The 19125-nt window shown below is 43.1% G+C and overlaps 1 protein-coding gene across 3 annotated transcripts in view; it reads right to left on the bottom strand.

Annotated features, from left to right (window-relative positions):
- ROCK1 (Rho associated coiled-coil containing protein kinase 1) overlaps nt 1-8518 on the bottom strand; it is a 94723-nt gene extending 86205 nt beyond the window's left edge. Inside the window, exon 1 of one of the 3 annotated variants that reach the window (XM_075744285.1) lies at nt 8372-8518. Coding sequence is in view for 2 of the 3 variants with exons in the window: in XM_075744283.1 (XP_075600398.1) it covers nt 6765-6857 (93 nt within the window). In the remaining variant the exon portion in view is untranslated. Of the gene's footprint in view, nt 1-6764; nt 7971-8371 lie in introns of those variants that run through there. The other 2 variants (XM_075744283.1, XM_075744284.1) reach the window with 2 other exon arrangements.
- Between the last annotated feature and the right edge of the window lie 10607 nt (nt 8519-19125).

Here is a 19125-nt window from a genome sequence, read left to right as displayed (position 1 = left end):
TTCGATGAATATTATGACTCATGAAGATCTGTAGAAAAAACAAGTACATATTCCACTTGTGTTTCCAGATCAGTTATAAGTTCTGTAGCACAGACACACACAAGCTAGAAACACGTTTAGGTAGTTCCAACCTACAGCCCAAAACAAAGCTTTAGTTTGTGTAGTGTCTTCTACAAAGGTTTCCCAGCATCAAGTCTTTGCATCGCCTCAGACTATGCAACTGAAAAAAACAAGAACACTTTCACATATTTCTCAAGTGTATAAAAGAAACTGAAAAATGAATGCATATAAGAAATTTAAGATGAAAAGCTGAAATAAACAAATCAACAGTTGGATTTAAATTAGGACCTAATAATAAAGAGATCTTAAGTACTGTCCCCATGACAGTTTGTATTGTATAAATATTGACGGGGAGTGGCAATCTTTCAGTTAGTTAAAGCCAATCCTCTACAAGATTTTGGGTATCAGAATAGACTTTGACCTGTGCTCCAGTTAGAAGCTGGTACCAATCCTGAGCTGATTCTCCTCTAGCAACACAGGCAGCTAACCAGACCAAGCAACTGCTGCTTGTCTAGACAGACTGCTGTAACTAAAGAAGCACCATAGCACGTTATACTCTGCTGACGGTGTTTGGATATCCATCAACACTGAAAAGCCCAAGAAGAAACCTGACTAGAGATTACACTACAGAAGATCCAATTGTCTCAGCAGAGCAAAACGCTATGGACAAAAACATCTCCAAACCACTTTTCTTCTTCACAAAGACCAAGTTTCAGCTCTTGTTCATCTACTGTTAAACCAGGTGTTTATTTCAGCAAACTACTGAGAAAGGTAAAAGATGGTATTATTTGCATTTGTTTTAAATGAGCTCTAACCAGGTGTTGTCTGCATAGTACTTACAGTTTTAATAATATTGTCTCATCATCCTTCTGGCTTTATTGCTGTTTGAATAACTGGACAAATTAAGGCAAAGACAGAATGGTTTTCAACCATTCTCTAATTTTATTCTCAAAGAAGGAAGTTCAGTTTTTCAGTATCTCCATTTGGAACTGCAATTTCTTGATGACAAAGGAGTTTTGATAAATAGCATCAAGAAACATCCACAAAAAATAGAAGTCTTTAATTACATGTTTTGGGACCTCTCAAATTCAAGATAAACATCCTGTATTGAGACAAACATCTCAGTATTCCTTGGTAAGAGACCTAAACCAGCTTTTTATTTTTATGTAGTACTAAAGTACGTCCTAGGGAATTCTGTCACAGCAACTGTGAGGCTACCAATATCATCTGCTCACAGTGCTTCTAAATACTTATTAAGTTCTCAATGAGTGGCTCCTGAAGCCATCATTGTCCTCCAAGTCAAAGACTTACAGGACAACAGGTTGATTTTCAATTTATCCAACAAACAAATTCCAGGTGTTTCCCTCTTCCTTCCCACCACCCCCAAAAAACTAAAACACTCAGCAGTTGCCAGGGAAAAGGACATTGTTTACAAATATTTTTACTTTAAAAGAACATTTATAATCTACTACAGAGTTTTGTTTAGGTTTTTTTAAATTCCTCTTGTTGAAACGTGTCTTAACATCAACTTTCTATTATCATTCTTGATTGAAACTTTTTATAGAAAAATAATTACATGCCTACAGCCTCTAGTTTTATGAGCAGAAGAATTAGCTAAGTTAATCATTTTTCCCATATAAAACCTACCACACACTGTGAATCAAATGCTAACATTTTGACAGTCCCACCATCTCCACTGTTAACTCCCCAGAGGCTTACCTAAGAGTAAAAAAGTCTTCTAAAAGATGCAACCTTAAATGAGAATCCACCAAGTTACTGCATTTCCAAAGCCAACTTAAAGTTGCATTTTACCTTTCATTAACATACCAAGTTACATATTTTATCATTCATTTCACATCAATCTATATATTTCATAATTCTTAGTGATGAGCAGGCGATACTAACCTGCAATTATAATTAGTTTTGCATATAGAGCTTGGATATATAACTTGAAAACATGGAATTATATTCCTAGGTCAGCCAGAAGTCTTATTTTAGATCTAACTACAGATTCACAGAATGGTTTGGGTTGGAAGGGACCTTTAAAGATAATCTAGTTCCAACCATGGGACAGTCCCCCCCGCCATGGGCAGGGACACCCTCCACTAGACCACGTTGCCCAAAGCCCCATCCAACCTGGCCTTGAACACTTCCAGGGAGGGGGCATCCACAACCTCACTGGAAGAGGTTGCCCAGAGTCTCACCACCCTCACAGCAAAAATCTTCCTCCTCATGTCCAATTTAAATCCATTCTCTTTTAGTTTGAAACTATTGCCCCTTGTCCTGTCATTACAGGCCCTGGTGAAAACCCTTTCCCTGTCAGAGAGAGATATTCAGATATTCTGACTATCCCCCAAGTCCTTCCCTGCTGGGCTGCTCTCAATCCATTCAACACCCAGTCTGTACTGACACTGGTGATTGCCCCAACCCCAGCGCAGGACCTTCAGCGAAGGTGATTTTCAACAGTTATTTTGATAGATAAGAACCTCTTAAGTAAAGGTACTTTGAGTTATACTCTTTTTTTTAAATTTATTTCCCAAATCCCCAACCACAAGGTCTTCAGAAGTGCTTTCTAACAAGTTAAGCAGAGAAAAAAGGTCTAGTGACAATAGAGATTTAGAGCTCCAAATCCCAAACAGGATGAGATCTAGCCTTTTCCTATGCAAGACAGATGAACAGGAATTCATCTAGCTGACTATGAAACAGACCTCAGAAAAACAGGTGAATCAAGCTCTGTACTTGTGTATTTTTGGTGCAACAGAAATGGAAACCTCTTGAGGCTAGATAAAACAAGTTTGTCATATTCAGTGTTTACTGTTGTCAGTTAATTTGAAGCCAAACTGCTGAACCAGTGAAACATTTGACATCTTTGAAGATTAAGACCATCAAAAGTACGAAGTTTTAAAAATCAACTAAAGTCATTGACTAAGTACTTGAATACTTGAGTTACTCAAGTGTCTACATAAAATATGGAAAGACTCTTTGTGAGTTATCAGGAGAGCACCAAAAAGCATTTTCACGACAATTTAGTCATTATTTTTTCAATCAAAAGCATAGGCAGCTTCAGGTCAAGATGTCCCCCATCCATTAATCTGTTACATCTCTCCCTCCCCACTCTCCAAAAATTGGAAGCCCATAATCCTTGAGGATTTAGTAACAGAGAGGAATAAGAAATTTGGTTTTATTCCAAAATTGTTGTACAAGTATGGCCATTGAATACTACTTTCCATTGCTTAATATCATTAATGAGATACTAAGCTCAAGTTAATAGCTAGTTAGTTATATTGCCTTTGGCTCTACTTAGCACACCTATGGTATTCACCAGTATCTGATCATTGCACACCTTAAAGTGTGACTACTACTACGTAATGCAGCCTTCACAGTCTTATTAGATCTTTATAGTACTGTAGAACTCCTAGTACCCAGTATTTGGGGAAAAAGCACTATATTATGCTGTCGCACATGCTTTACCCAGAACTTAGGCTTTGACCTCTTCATGGCTCATCAGAAAAGACAGTCTAGCTGTGATTTCCCAGCCTAGTGCTAAATCAAGTGCAGGAAAACCCCAAAGAAACAAATTTACCAACAGACAGTTGCAAGTTAGTCAGTTTTCTTACTCTGTTTTTATTACAGTTGCATAAGAGAAAACAGGAAAAATAAACACATCTCTCTCCTGCACCTCAGCTTTATGAATTTCCTTCCTGCAACATGTAAACTGAAGTTATATACTCCTGTCTTTTCCGCCTGCTGTTAGCACTCTTCTCCCACACCTTCCTGAAACAGTAACACGCCTTCCTTTGTATCACTCCCCATCTTCTTTTAGTGTTCTCATACTACTTCATACATAAATTTAGAATTTTTCTAGCATACAGAACCTAGCTGATGTTTGCAAAACCCAACATGGTTAAAAAAATGAATAATCTTCAAATCAATGCCTGCCTTTTAGTCCACAGGTGCTACAAACTGATGGAGCATAAGAGTAAGAATAGAAGCAAAATTAAGTAAAGCTAAAGAGGATAAAACCATCCTAAAAGAAGCCAAGGACATTGCTGAGACTTTTCTTCGCACAGCCAAAAAAAAAGTGTTTCTTGAAACTAAGGGAACTCCAACATTTTAAGCCTACCCGTACAGAATATCAGATGTTGAATTTAAAGTGTCTGTGTATCAGTTATTCGCATATTACCACTCAGATACACACATTAAGCTAACACCTTTGCCCAGGAAAAGTGAAAACAATTATAAACAACATCAACTCACATCTTTAATCAAAGAAAAAAAGGTTTTTAGATTTAAAAGATTTTATAAAAAAGGATTTTTTTTTTTTTATGGAGTCTGATCATAAAAACATGATTTTATTTTCAAGTGTACCAGGCCTAGACACTGACAGCTTCCCACTTTAACCAGGGGCTGGAGGAAGGGGAATGAGGTGTTTCAGAAAATATTTTAAATGCAGATCAATTACACCTATACCTAAGCATTTCTTCCTTAAAAACATAGCCACGTAGATTACGATGGATTTAATACATCAATGGGGCCAAGAATGATGCTTGTAGCTTGAATCATCATACTAAGAACTGGTGTAAAATATTTAAACTCTTTAGAAAGGGTTAGAATACTTAAATTCTATAAAAAAGAGCCCAAGATGCTCAACTCAGGATGACAGATATGAAAGAAAGTAAAAGTCCAGCCAGCAGAGAGATTGATATAGTGACCAAACACATACAAAGTTAACCTACCAACTGATGTCTTGAGAAGAAGCATTTTCTTTTTTAATTCATATTAGTTTAAAAGAACAGTGTCTGTAACTAGGGCTAGCTAAAAAAAAGCCAAACAAAAAACCGACAACATAATTCTGATGACTATACCATAAGAAGCTCCCTTTAAAAGATTACACAAAGCTATGCCCAAAAATCTCAGAAGATTCCTAAAAAAATAATCTCACTTTAAAGGACATTCTTAAGATCTGAGATGCAAACGTATGTTCTAAAACTTTACATGAGCATGACAGAAAGCATCCCAACAAGTTAATTCTCAAACTGACTACATCTTCGCTCCAAATCGCAATTAAATTAACTGAAAAGGGACAAATCCTTAAACTGATTAAAAGGTGAAGGAATACAGTTAAAGATACTATCAACTGCATGTTTGATACCTGCAGCCTCCTTATTATCACTGCAGGAAGGTTCCCATAGTATGGGCAGCATTAAAGCACATACTAGCAAATTGAGTCATGGTTAACATAAAAGTCAGGACTCTTAACTGGATCCATACTCTTGATAGCTGTCAATAGAAGCTGAGTGTAAAAAATGCAGCATTTGCCAGTAGGCTTGAGTTATCAAAACCGGCACAGTATATCCTAAGCATCAGAGCTGTTCTCATTAGCTGTGGTTCTAAGATGACAGATACATAAACTAGATCAAAAGCAGCAAGTTAACTGGAAGATGCAGTGCTATTTTCCCTTATTCCCATCATCCACAAGGCTCTGCTTTTATCCAGGGATGTAGGTTTGACCTGTCAACACTTCAGAAGCTCACAAATCAGTAATAAGCTAAACACAATACCATGAACTTGCACAGATTCTTTCATTAGATGCTCTTCACCTCTCCATCACGTTATGCTCAAGCAACCTTTCAGGTAAGAGCTATGCAGAAGATGAGGAATGACTATTAAGAGCTATATCCGCTCCCACACCTCCCTTCCACCCCAACCCCAAATGTCAGAGTTCATACTAGGAACAAATTAAATTTATGTGTTTTCTCTGACAACAGAAAGCCAGAAAAAAAAAAATACCCTAAAAAATTTTTATCACTTGCTACAACAAAAAGAAATTCTCTACTTCAGCATAAAAGCACAAATTACAATTTGCTACTATTTAAGGGCATCTCTAGGCACATCAAAGAACCGAGCTACATCCCAAGCAAATTGGTTGGATTTGGCATACACTTTGTTGAGATATTTTTTATAATCAGAACTAAGATATCATCCACTTTTGTTAAGCAACTACAAAATGATGTTGGGTTTATGTCAAGATGCGTTATGGTTTGCTTTCTTATGATCCAATTATACCACTGACAGCACTGGAGAGATCTATTGAACCATCACGTATGATCAACCAGGGAAACAATAAGCAAGCAGCCCTCTATCCCACGCCTAGCACACCAACTAGTTTAAAATGCATTTAAACCCCTGCCATGACTACTTCCCCACCTGTAAGGGCACAGAGCTGGGTTTTTACACGTCATTAGTTAGCATTTACAAACGTCTATGCTAAACAGGCTGAAGTCAGCGCTGCAGTCCTTAAACACAACATAAGAGGACCTCATTCAAAAAAAAAAAAGCTGTTGAAGAGGGAATTGGTATATGAAAGCTATTTAGCCTCCTGCTCACATACAGGACTGGCACTCACGAATTACGCTTTTGTACAAAACGTCCACCGCCCCTTACGACAATCGGCGAAGAAAAAAAAGGTGCACGAAGCGAGAGAAATGACAAGTCTGGGGCAGGACCGGGCGGGCGGGTCCTTGGCATATGAAAGGCACTCTCCCTGCACAGAGACATTCACGCACTTAGCTCAACGCTGAGTAAACAAAACACTAGTGCGGAGTTAGGCAGGCTGGTGACTCAGCCGGAGTGCGAGATTCGGTCCCACAGGGTAAGAAATTCGGGGAGACGGGACCGGGGGCCCATCGGCGCTCCCTACTCACCAGCAAACAGTCCACATTCACTTCGGATTTGGGGTCCTTTAAAGTCACGTCGATTTTTTCAAACCGAGACTCAAAAGTTTCTCCCGTCGACATGTTTCCAGAGATAAAAGCTTCCCTTATTCCAGAGCAAAGTAAGGTTAAAAATAAAGAAAAAAGTAAAAAAACAGGAACAAGCGAGCACAAAAGAGAAACCACACAGCCTATACCAGGCTGAGGAGCGCTTCCTGCAAAATCCCTTCAATCACAGAAGTCTCTGAGGCAAGTCCCCCTCGCTGCCCCGCCAAGGGGAGAGAAAACCGAAGAAGAGTCCGCGGCGGGGGGACGATGCTGCTTCTCCCCCGTCCTCCACGCACGCACTTTCCCGGGCTGCTCACAACTCTGCAGCAGCAGGTTTCCTCCCCCTCCCTTCTCTACTCGGGCCCCAGCGCCTCAGCAACCTCATTTTCCCAGCCGGGGAAGCCGCCCTGGGAGCCAGCGTAGCGGTTCCTCCTCCTCGCCCTGCAGGAGCGGCGGCGGGTCAGTGCCAGGTTCCAAAGCGCAGCCTTCTTTCCGGAAAACCAGAAGAAAAAGCAACCACGGAAAAGAAAAAAAAAGGGGGGGGAGGTGGGGGGCAAAAGCCTGCAGGCACACCAACAAGGCAAAAATGAGAGAAAGAAAAAAAAGTAGGAAGATCCTCTCCGCAGGGTCTCTCAGCGACGTGGGGTTGGTCCCTCCATGGGCACAGAACGAAGGAGCCCGGGGCGAGCCGGGGGGAGAGGCTGCCCCTCTCCTCGGCTGTGCCCTGCCTGCTCCGGGCGGGCGGGCGGGCAGCGAAGGGCTGCCAGCTGCGCGCACAGGCCGCACGGCCCCCGCTGCGAGTGTCCCCCGCGGGCAGGGGACGAGTCACTTCAACGGCGGAGCGACGGCAACAGCATCTTTCTTCCTCTCTCCTCCTCCTCGCTGCGCGGCCGCCGGCGGTTCCTCGCTGCCTCCCGCCGCTGCTAACGCCGGCTCAGCTCCCCCCTCCCGCTCCTCCGCCTCAGGTACAGGACGGCAGCCCGGACCACTTCAGGACCGACCCGAGCTTGCAACGTGAGAGGGAGGAGGGAAGGAGGTAGCTTAAGGGGAGGGGAGAGCGTAAGGTCCGGCCGCGGCGACTGTGAGGAAACCTGCGAAAGATACCAACATGTCCGCCTTCCTGTTTGAACAGTCGGGGGGGGGGGGGGCGGCTCCGGCGGAGGCGCAGGGCGCATGCGCGGAGGGAACGGCTCCGGCATGGGCAGGCAAGGGAAGGAGGCAGAAGGTATGCGCGCGAGGTGGGGGCGCGCAGCTGCCGCTCCTCTCCCACCCGCCCTCCTTCCCCTTTCACCCGCCGCGCCGCCGCTCAACGGTCGGAGGGGGCGCGCGCGCGCCGTGCCCGCGAGACCCGGCAAGGAAAGGGCGGGAGGGGCTGCCGCGGCGGGGCCGCGGGCGCGAGTGGGCGGTGCCCGCCAAGCGGTGGCGGTGGGACGGGGGTGGGGGGAGCGTTCGGAATGGTCGCGGCTCCGGTGCGGGCAGGGCGGGTTTGACAGCGCAGCGGCGGCGCTGGGCCCTTTCGGGAGGAGGAGGACGAAGCGCACCCCGCGTACCCGTTGTCTCTGTGAGGCCCCCCACGCGCCCGCCGTGGCGGTTCCGGCGGGCGTTGCGCGCAGGCGGTGGCGTCCTGCCGGGGAAAACGGCCGTTCCAGTCAAGGGTCGGGCAGCGCCGGCAGTTGCCCGCCGTACGTCTGCCTGAAGGCGTTTCAGAGCTGCCTGCTCCTTCCTCTGTGCTCCGCCGTCAGGCGGGCGAGCGTTGCACAACACGGGCCTCTGCTCGCTGCTGGGAGGGGACAGGTGCCTGCGAGCCTGTGAGGGTCACCCGGCTCAGGGTGTCCGGGGAGCTTCTGGGGTCTCCATCCTTGGACAGAGCCCTGGGCAGTCGTTTGTAGGTGGCCCTGCTTGAGTAGGGGGGCTGGAGAAGTTGACCTCCAGAGGTCCTTTCCAGCCGCAGCCACTCTGCAATCCTGTGTTCCCGGGGAAGGAGAGGCCACCTTCCCCAACACCAGAAGACCAGAGTATTCCAGTTTACATCCTGACAAGAGCTATGTGCAAGTGGCTCGCCTAACTTGTAAAGAATTGAGAGGTACAGCATTAAACATGTAACTGTGCAGCGTGTCTTGGTGCTTCCAGTCAAACCTTACTCTCAGGTGTCAGCAAGGATTGCTTCTTCAAATAAGGAAACTCCAGTTAAGTAATGATTTCAAATAATGTCGGACAGAGGCCGCTGTACTGGTTCAGTTCTTTGCCTTCCACTGCAGTTCCAGAAATGGCAATGGCATTTTTACAAAGATCACTAAAAATTACGTGGAGAATGTCAAGTCGTTAATCCCTGGTCACTGAACAGTTGCCAGTAGCAAACCTGAATCACTAGCAGTATGAGTTATTTTCAAAGTCATGGTTAAGAAACAAGTGATTTATAGCCAAGCATGAGGGCATTTGAGCTATTCAGTTGTGGATATTCACTATTTGCTATCTTGCTTTATTCAGAGCAAAAAAGAAATGTCATTGTAAATTTTGCTTTTTTTTGTCCACAGCTGCCTGCATCTTTGGTTTTGTTTTCTAATGAGAAGTATGTACAGTTAAAGCAAAAATACATGCTACAACAGTGTTACACTCTTGTTTACTTTCACTCATTTTGTGCTGGCTATTACCACAGCCCTTTGATTCGTAGGGTTTGGTTGCTCTTGGAAATGCAGATGTTCTATTTCAACAACCATGGTCCAAAAAGAACATGTAATGTACTCTGCAAGCTACAGGGTGTAGGCTTGGGATTGTTTCATATATGATGCAGCAAGTCATTCTTAAAATACAAAGAAAATTCTTCTTACAGTCTTCATATTAAACAAGATGAAAATCATCGTTAGAGATATGGAGCCTAATTCGCAGTGCTGTTGGGCACCTGGTTTTGGCATTAAAACATACACAGGGCTGATGCCAGGCCTCAGCAGGGTGATTTGAAGCACCTAGCTGTAAAGAATGCAAAATTCATGAGGCCTGTAATAGAGGAAGGAAGAGGGAGCCTGAACCTGCAGCGCAGTGGGCAGGATCACCCTGTAGTGACCCAAGTCCCAAGCCACACCCCAGGTGCTGCTTAGGTGTTTTAGCCAATGTCTATAGGAAAACCTATAGGTAGTCCTGGAAACGCCAAACTTCTTCCATCCTCTCCAGGCCTCCCTGCAACAACGTCTTACTCACTTGCCCTTTGCATCTTGCATTGCTGTTTTTACAGCAGCCCAGCTTCAACACAGTAAGTGGAGAGAAGCACTGTCCTGTTTGCTTGGCAGCTTGGAGAATTCGCTGAGATACAAGGGCTGGGCATCAGACAGGCCCAGACTGCCACCTTTATTTGCTAGTGAATGATCTTGCCACTAGAACTGTACACCCAAGTACCTCTTCCAGTGTTTGCGGTGAGGGAAGCTGCTGTGTTTGTGTTCAGCTGGGTGCAAACTCACTGTGTTTCTGTCAGACCGGGCTTTTCTCACAACTATGGTGGAGTAAAAGTGCTTGTCTGTCTTAAATAGAATAGAATTTGTGTGGGAGGTACTTCACCCAGCTGTCTAGGAAACTCTGAGCACTGCTTTGAAAATGTAAAAGGTTTTGGCTACAAAGAGCGAAAAGGAAAATAGATTCTAATTTAAAAGCAGGTATTGGTTAAGTGTCTGGTGTGTTAGAGTGCTCCTGTTGTAACTCAAGAGTGTAATTTTATAGTTATCCAGTGAATGCTCATTCACATGCTTGGATCTTGAAGCACATTTTCATCAACTTCAGTCAGATTGTTTGTATCTATATGATCAGGAACTTGTGTATTTCTAGCATGGGCCACTTAGAAATCATGTGAAGTTCCATCCTGCGTAACCAATCATAGTGCATTGAATACGATGCTTTAGTTTGTTTTTCTCTTCCTGAAAACAAACTAAAAATGAGTAATTTCTTCTTCCTGCATTTGTTGTGTCACATCTTTTGGAATTGAGCTAGCTTTTATTGAGTGAAATGGAAATTACTCAACATATGCGTGACCTGATACGGTTGAGCTGATCGAGCATGCAAACCTGAAAGATAATTTTTTCTTTCTTCAAAGCATGTAGTCCCTAATTCTTGAAAGTGTCTCTCTGTAAACTCATGTCCATGTTTAGTAAATAAGTGAACTGATAATCCTTAATAAAACAGCAATCATAGTGCTTGTACCCATGTTGTCTTGCCTATTTTATAAGAGATTTAAACGCTCTTGCTTTTAGCGTGATACAAATACAACAAACTGACACCGACTTAAGAGCCGATTGGCAGAGATTGCAATTTCCTATTAAATACAGAAAACTGGTAAACTATAGAATTACTACATTGGCTTCCTCTAAAACATTATACCATACATATGAAAGGTACATGTAATAGTGCTTCATAAATAGCATTCTTGTACATCAGAGTAATAAGACTGTGCATCATAAGAGGTTTCAGTAGTGGCCATTTCAGGAAAACAGCAACCAGCAAGAATACAAGAGCAGTGGAATACTCAACCAGTATTAGCTGGGCCCTCTCTGAGCAGCTACTGGTACCCCCATCCCCTCGTGAAAAAGCCAAGAAAAATTAAGTGAAAGGGCTTGTAATAAAGTCAAAGGCCATCTAGATGTTTTAGGTCACTAAGTATGCATCTTTAAAAGGCATGCACTCTCAGAATGAGAGAAAAGGCTAGGCTACATGAGCTTCTGATGTAACTACTGACTTCAGAAGAGTCAGAAGGCAGAAATGAGACTGTATCCTGTTCACCATATTAGGCCAAGTTAGTAATGCGTGATCTACCTTCACATTCAACTTCCTATTTAGTCAACACGAAACCTACAGCAGTTAAATCACGTTCCGTTAAGCCTGCCTTTGGTCCACCACCCTCTCTCCTTGTTTGCCGTACAAAACTGGCTCAGGTTTGCCTCGGCTCTAGTCCTCCGGACACCTAAAAGTGCAGGTCAGTATTGCTCAAAGCTCTGAGATGAAGACTCTGGTCAACAAATCCAGTCCTTGGGCAAAACATTTTGCCGTTGCTAAAGCTCATCTGTGCAGCAGAAAAGCCTTTTGCAGGAGCTCCCTACTTCAGGCAAGGAATGATGGCTGCTCACGCAGACGTCTCTGAACTGACTTTAGGGAACGATGAAGTCACACCGACATTGATCTCGGTGTGTTTGCAAAATCAAAAAAATAAAGGCTGCATTAGGTGGTGAATGCTGCTGGGTCTAAGTAGCTGATTTAAAGCTGCAGTCACAGTGGGGACTGCAGTGCAGCCCCCTCACCTCCCTTGGGGGCTCAGCTATGCACTGAAAAAACTCCTCGAGGAATGACAGACTATAAGCTTGAGGTGGAAGGTGCTCTGAGAAGTTAACACATTTAAATGCTGTACCAATAGGAGAAAGAAAGCAAAGCAATGTGACAGATATGAGTCATATCATTTGGTACACTGACAAAAGGCATCTTGGTTCTTCCAGGATGAGGCAAAACATAGGAACTAGAACAGAAATAGAATAGAAATGACCTAGGCAATAAAAATTGCTAGCAAGAGAAGACAAATTTGGATATAATAGATCAAAAGAGAATTTCACATAGAATCATAGAATCATAGAATGGTTTGGGTTGGAAGGGACCTCAAAGATCATCTAGTTCCAACCCCCCTGCCATGGGCAGGGACACCCTCCACTAGACCACGTTGCCCAAAGCCTCATCCAGCCTGATCTTAAACGCTTCCAGGGAGGGGGCATCCACAACCTCTCTGGGCAACCTGTTCCAGTGCCTCACCACTCTAACAATAAAGAATTTCTTTCTAACATCTAATCTAAATCGACCCTCCTTCAGCTTAAACCCATTACCCCTTGTCTTGTCACTGCACTCCCTGATAAACAGTCCCTCACCAGCTTTCCTGTAGGCCCCTTCAGGTACTGGTAAGATGCAATTAGATCTCCCCGGAGCCTTCTTTTCTCCAGGCTGATACATGGATAGACTCAACAAAAGTAATATCTATCAAACATCTGTAGATGCTGAAACTGTGCAATATATATAAATATGTATATTTTTCCTGCATGTCACTACCTTTAGCAAAGATGTGAGGCTCCCAGCATATGACCTTGCATATTCCAGTGTATCCCAGCTGTTCCCTTTTACAGCCCTGCACATTTTCAGGCACTGTAGTACTTTTTTTTTTTTTTTTTGCATCTAGTGCTGGAACCCTGGGGAGAAACTGCTCCCGCTGCCTGCATGTGAGTGATGAGTAAGAAATGGAGCACCCGGATCTTTGTTTCATTGTCTTGAACGACCTAGAAATAGGCAAAAAAAAAAAAAAAAAATCACCTTTTGGAACTTTTGCAATGGCCCGGTTTGATGGAGAGGGTCGATTCTGAAAACAAACTCTTGCAAGGGAAGAAGCAAACTGGCTGGGATTGTCTGCTCCAGTGCAAACACAGATGCATTTGCTGCCAGCAGACAAGGGCATAGTTGTATAAACAGCACAGTGTAGGCACTCCCAGAGTAACTTTTGCTGTATCTGGAAAGGAGGGGAGCCGTGAGCCCAGAGATAGCAATCCGCAGGATAAATATCTGGTCACCATATGGCTCAGGCCAGTATCAACCACGAATGCGTATACAGTGCAAGGCTCCCTTTGCTTTTATGCTTTAAAAGTGCAGGGAAAAAACGGCCTGTGACCGATGTATGGCAAAAGCTCACAAAGTGATTTTAAATCAAATCAAAACAAAATTCCACTGGAATGTTGAAAGCTTCATACCTCAGTAAGGACAATTTCCGTGGCAAATACTATTTTCCCACTGAAGCCACTTGGTGGGTACAGAAAACGTTAAGATGCCAGAAATTCTTCTTTTACCCTGGGAAAAAGCTTTTTATTTTCACTATCCCAGAGCTTAAAAATGGCCCAAGTACTTCTTGTTTGAAATCTTCAAAAACCCAAACAAACTCAACTCTTAGTCAAAGAAAAGCCATGGAAAAAATTATCCTAAAAAATGAAGGTTTCAGAAAGTTAGGAGTATATTAAAGTAGGAGCTAAAAAATAATCTCCTGGTGGTATCATCTATCAGGATATAAAACATATATAATATACTATTTAGGTCTTTATTTCCATTATAAGTAGTGATTACCATCTTTATAGACCTCTCTGCAGATTAAGCTGTCATGAATCTGACATTCTGCTCTGCTATTAATTTGTTAGCTGTGAATCACCTACAAGATTAAGAATTTTTCTTCTCTCTCCAGTTCTTAACCCTAAGTGCTCTCTTCCAGAACAAATTTCTCCTACCCCACCTAAGTCCTACTTCCCCCACGTACACATATCACATTTCCTGTGAATGGATTAGTTTTGCAGTCCTTGCTCAAACAGTTGTTCTTCTGAAGACAAAAGTTAAAAGTAAACTGGGCTGAGTTTAAAAGTAAACTAGCTTTGATTCTCCTGGTTTTGTTTTTATGTATGTTGTCCTAAAAATCTACACTCCCTGTAAATGCTTTGCTGTGCTGAAGACTATGTCAAATCCATAAAAAGCCATGGTTTTATCTTGGGCCTGGGAAATATTTAACAGTTTCAGACTAACAGATAATTGACTTCTAAATGACACATTTCATAACTTTGCTGGAATAAACAGAGCAGGCTTCATATGATCCTTCTCTGGGCAGAACGGTGGAAGTTGCAGTTCTTGACACTCACAGCGTAAGGTTTTGCAACACAAGTTATAGAAAACTTCTACTATATCATGAAGCTTCATGGGATTCTATATGGCTTGTGTCTTAAATGTAAGGCACTCAAATGGCACTAAATATGCAGCTTTTAAAACCCCCTGCATTTCATATGACTATTTTCCAGATATTAAAAATATATTTTAAAAAATTTAGTCACCAACAAAGAATTCAAATTCATTGCAACCGCAGGAATTATAAACGAGTCAACTTTGTAATTTCTGGTGGTTTTTAATAACTAAATCACAGAAGCTGAATTACTGATTTTGTTCACACTCAAGATCAAATTCTTCTGTTAGTCTCCTGCCACTAGACAATCGACTAACAGTTATTTTACACCAACACTACCACTGTTGTTATGTTTGTAGAGGTCTACTATTCTTAGAGCACACCTGCGAGCTTTGAGAGAGTCTAAAGGATTTAAATTTGATTCTTATTGTAATTCTGTTTTCATTCGGCCATAACAGCCCAAAACCCACAAACGGAAGTTTTATAGGTGTGATCATAGACAGAAAACTACATGTACGAAAGTGTGAGCAAGCTGTTTCTCAAGTCTAGAATCAAAGGGTTAATCTCTTTCTTCTCCTTCTCTCCTTCCCCTCCTGGAAGATAAGACACCAAACTTCCTACTTCTTGTTGCAAAATGCCATGTGAGTCTGTTGGGTAATTCAACTCTTAATACCTGGAAGGTGGCAATTTTATATCAGTTTTACCCCATTATCATTTTTCATTATTATTATTGTTACTACTTCAAGTCAGCAGAACTGCCTTAAACTGTTTTGAAATGGAGAAGGGAGCCCATAGACTCCTAATTCAATGAGAGCAAAAATAACCCGACAAAGGGATAAACTAAAGGCCAGGAACAGGCCTCTTGCTGAGATCCATTTCAAAAATGTGGTATACCCAAAGTAACACCTTCTCGATGGCGAGTTTTTAGGCAGACGGGAAAAAAGAGCCAACTCAGCCAGCCTCTTCCAGAGAGTCAAATATAGCCCATCCACCAGGACCAGAGAATGGCAGGCTTGGCCTAAGCTGCCTCTGAGGAAGCTTTGGTGCCTGGCACAGGTTCGGAGAGCTTCCAGCACAGCTGACGGTGCAACAAACTCTCTCTCCAGCACTGAGCAGGGTTTCAGCCCAGCAAAGAATCTGGCCCGGCGAAACCAGCACAGTCTGCACATAACACAAAATCCACAGCAAACTCTGTAAGGGGGATTACTAGACCTGATGGTGAACTGTGGGATCTCCTTCTAGGTGTAACTGTGCATTGAATATGTGGGATGGATGAGTTTGTGGGTAAAAGGCATTATTATGAGCTTGGAAATATGGAGGAAGCAAGTAGAAAGGAAAAAAATTGCTTAGAAACACTCTAAAATATTTATATGAGCTTGTTTTTGTGTGTCTTACACTACGTCTGTAATCTCTTCTTTCTGGAATGACTGTGTTAGAGAAAATTCTTTTTAAAGGGCAGAATTACATTTAAAACTCTCTGTCCAAACCTTGTGCTGTAATCTCCTGAAAATTCTTGTTTGCCCTTTTCTTCACAGTAGCTTTGTAATGACGCTCCTAACTTTCATAGTGTGCTGTAAGAATAGATGAGGCTGCTCTGTGAAGCACTGGATTAAAAAAAGTACAAGGCGATTGACACATTCATGGCCTGTGGCCGTACAAACACTTGCAAAATTGCTTCCTGCCGATGTTCTAGCACCTTTACCATAGAAACAAAAGGCAGTGTGGCAAGCAAAGCTGTCCCTCAACAGTCTCATAAAACGAACACATAGCTGTGAAAATGCATATGCAAAAGCAGTGTTTGTAAAGAGTTACATTATTACACCTCTGCAATCACTTACTCCTCTTTGTGTGCCATACTTTGGTGAAACGATGGAATAATTCAGAACTCAAGTAAGTGGTTTTAAACAAGTTATTGAAACTACAAGTACTATGTCCAAATTATTATGGAGTTTGGGTTTGTTTTAATGAAAATGTCTTTTGTTTACCTAATTTTATGTAGTTGCCAGCACTCCTTTGTGGTGGCCATGCCATCATTTTATATGCATACAAAGGGAGCAGCATTATGCTGTCTGCACCGCAAAACGCCCACAGCAATTCAGACCACGTCCACACCGCGCTCGGCAGATGTGATGGCGTAATCCAGCTGGCTGATCGCAGCGGTTGCATCCTCTTACCCCAAACCTGAACTGCTTGCTAGCCCCAGGTCATAAAACAAGAAGTTTCTCCTTTTGCTTGTAAATTTGCGTGCAGAAAAGTGGACATACAACTCTGCACCTCCAGACTTATCCGAGCTAGTTTCTGGCCAGCTGGCTGAGGTACCCACAGTGGCAGAATCAGCCTCCATCGCATTACTTGCCCAGGCCCTGAAGCCCGTGTTGCCCCAGCTTTGTGCAGCTGTTCTTCATCCAGCTGGATTACGCCATCACATCTGCCGAGCGCGGTGCGGACATGGTCTGAATTGCTGTGGGCATTTTACGGTGCAGGCAGCTTAATGCTGCTACCTTCGTATGCGTATAAAATGATGGCATGGCCACCACAAAGGAGTGCTGGGAACTACTTCAGATTGGATAAACACAACACCTTTTTTGCTAAAGCAAACCCAGACTCTAATAGTTTGGATACAGTACTTGTAGTTTGAGTAATTTGAATATAGTAGTTGCAAATAGAAATCTATCCAATTATAAAAATTCATGCAGTTATAACAGTCAGCGGTCACTGATGTTATCTGCACTGCAGGTAAATATGGCAAGAATGTCTCATGGCCAATATTTCTACTATTTGATGACCACATGATTATTTTTTGGTTAGCTGTTACTATTTCCTTCTTGAGTCATTCCTAAAAGGCACTGAAACATCAGTCTTATCACTCAGACAGCAGTTACTGCAACCGTCTTTAAATCAGTTTTGCAAACCTGCATCCAGAGCATCTCCTACCAGAAGGGTGTGCGCTCTGCGTCTTGTCAACTTCAAATTCCCCCGCTTCGTTTGACATGAGCCATGCAATCCAGTGTTTCACTCGGGCTCGTTGAGACCGGACTGAGTCCAAGGGAGAGCCATCTGCACTGGAGGTAACACCGCACCACAGGAAAATGAGGAAAGAAACATCGGTTTTGTGCAGTGGGGGAGATGATCAGCTGTTAGCCGCAGTTCTTCTCAGCTGGGTGGAGTTTTTAATCCCCCCACCCACCCCTGGCAGATTGTTTCACATCTTTATAGCGTCTGTGTGAACATGGTGGGATGCCTTGTACTTCTGAGCACACGCTTTGTTACTGTCTTTGTCATGTCCTGATCAGACTATTGCAAAACCCCCTACGCAGACTCCCCAAAGTGAGTCATGTCTGCATGGATGTCTGCAAGCCGCCTCTCTCTGCACAGAGGTGCAGAGCTGTGCGGGAAGCGGGGGAGACGACCACCCTGGCGCAGCACATCAGCGTATTGATTAAAGAGAATGCCTTAGCGGAACAGAGAAGGGGCTAGCAGGTCTGCACTGGCTGTCAGCTTCCAGGTAAAATTTAAGGGGGTCATTGTGACCCCCAAAGCCCTACATGCCGGCTTGGCTGCCACAGGGGCTGCCCTCCTGTGAATTACATCCACCCTTGTGTGCTCTGGAAGGGCAGTCCCCCAGAGGCACTCAGGTCGCTGGAACATGACCCACTCCGCACCTCCAGGTCCCTGACCTTTCCTTGCTTGTGGCATATTCTGATTTGTCTGGTTTTAGACCCGCCGCCTGTGAGACTTTTCCTGTACATTGAATCCTACACTGGGAGAAGAAGCTGCATTACTCATACATAGTTTCAAAACTGTGGGTAAACTGGATGGTTTCTTGCTCCCATAGACGTATGACTTCATCCTCTCTATCTTTCCAACTTCATGCACTAGCACGGCTAGATTTATAAGATGATCCCCTTTGCTTCAGAGGCAGATCCACTGCCTTATCACCAGCTGAACAAGAATTCCTTCCTTATCACCTGTTAAGTGGAAGGATCAGCATGTGTTGAAGTAGAGCAGCTATGTAGTATCTCGTGTTTTCTACCTGCCAGCAAATCAACTGCATTCGGTTTCAATAACTTGGCTTTTCTTAATATGTTATTTCATTTGTTGTTATTTAAACAAGAAAAAAAATGGGTTGGTATGGCAAAATTCAAACCCTCTAAGACCCAATAGGCTAATACAATAATGTCTCAATATTGAACAAGTGAAAAATATTTTCTACTCAATGACTCCTGAGCCTTCCACAACAGAGTTACCTAGGCAATTTACTCAGGTTATTCATGAGGAAGTTGTGATTAGCTGCGTGCTATTAATTGCTGAAACCCTCTAGTTTGCTGCTATTGTCCATAAGGGATAAAAAATCTTTTGCAGCCCAGTCCATTTCAAGCCCTACAATTTACACTCACTAAATTACTAGGACCAAAACTATATTCAGAAATTGTGCCATCCTACTCCGTGTGCTTCCTCACTCTGTTTCTTAGCATCTGTTTCCAAGCCTGTATTGGACAATTTCTTTACATGCAGAAAATAACATCTGTAAGACTTATCTTGATTTTTTTAAATGTTTATTCTCCTGTCACTGCTCAAAAAAAA

Source organism: Balearica regulorum, chromosome 2 (genome assembly GCF_011004875.1).
Source record: "Balearica regulorum gibbericeps isolate bBalReg1 chromosome 2, bBalReg1.pri, whole genome shotgun sequence".
In the NCBI taxonomy this organism is placed as follows: domain Eukaryota; kingdom Metazoa; phylum Chordata; class Aves; order Gruiformes; family Gruidae; genus Balearica; species Balearica regulorum.
Note: the sequence above shows the minus strand (reverse complement) of the source record. Positions and strands in the feature narration are given on the sequence as shown.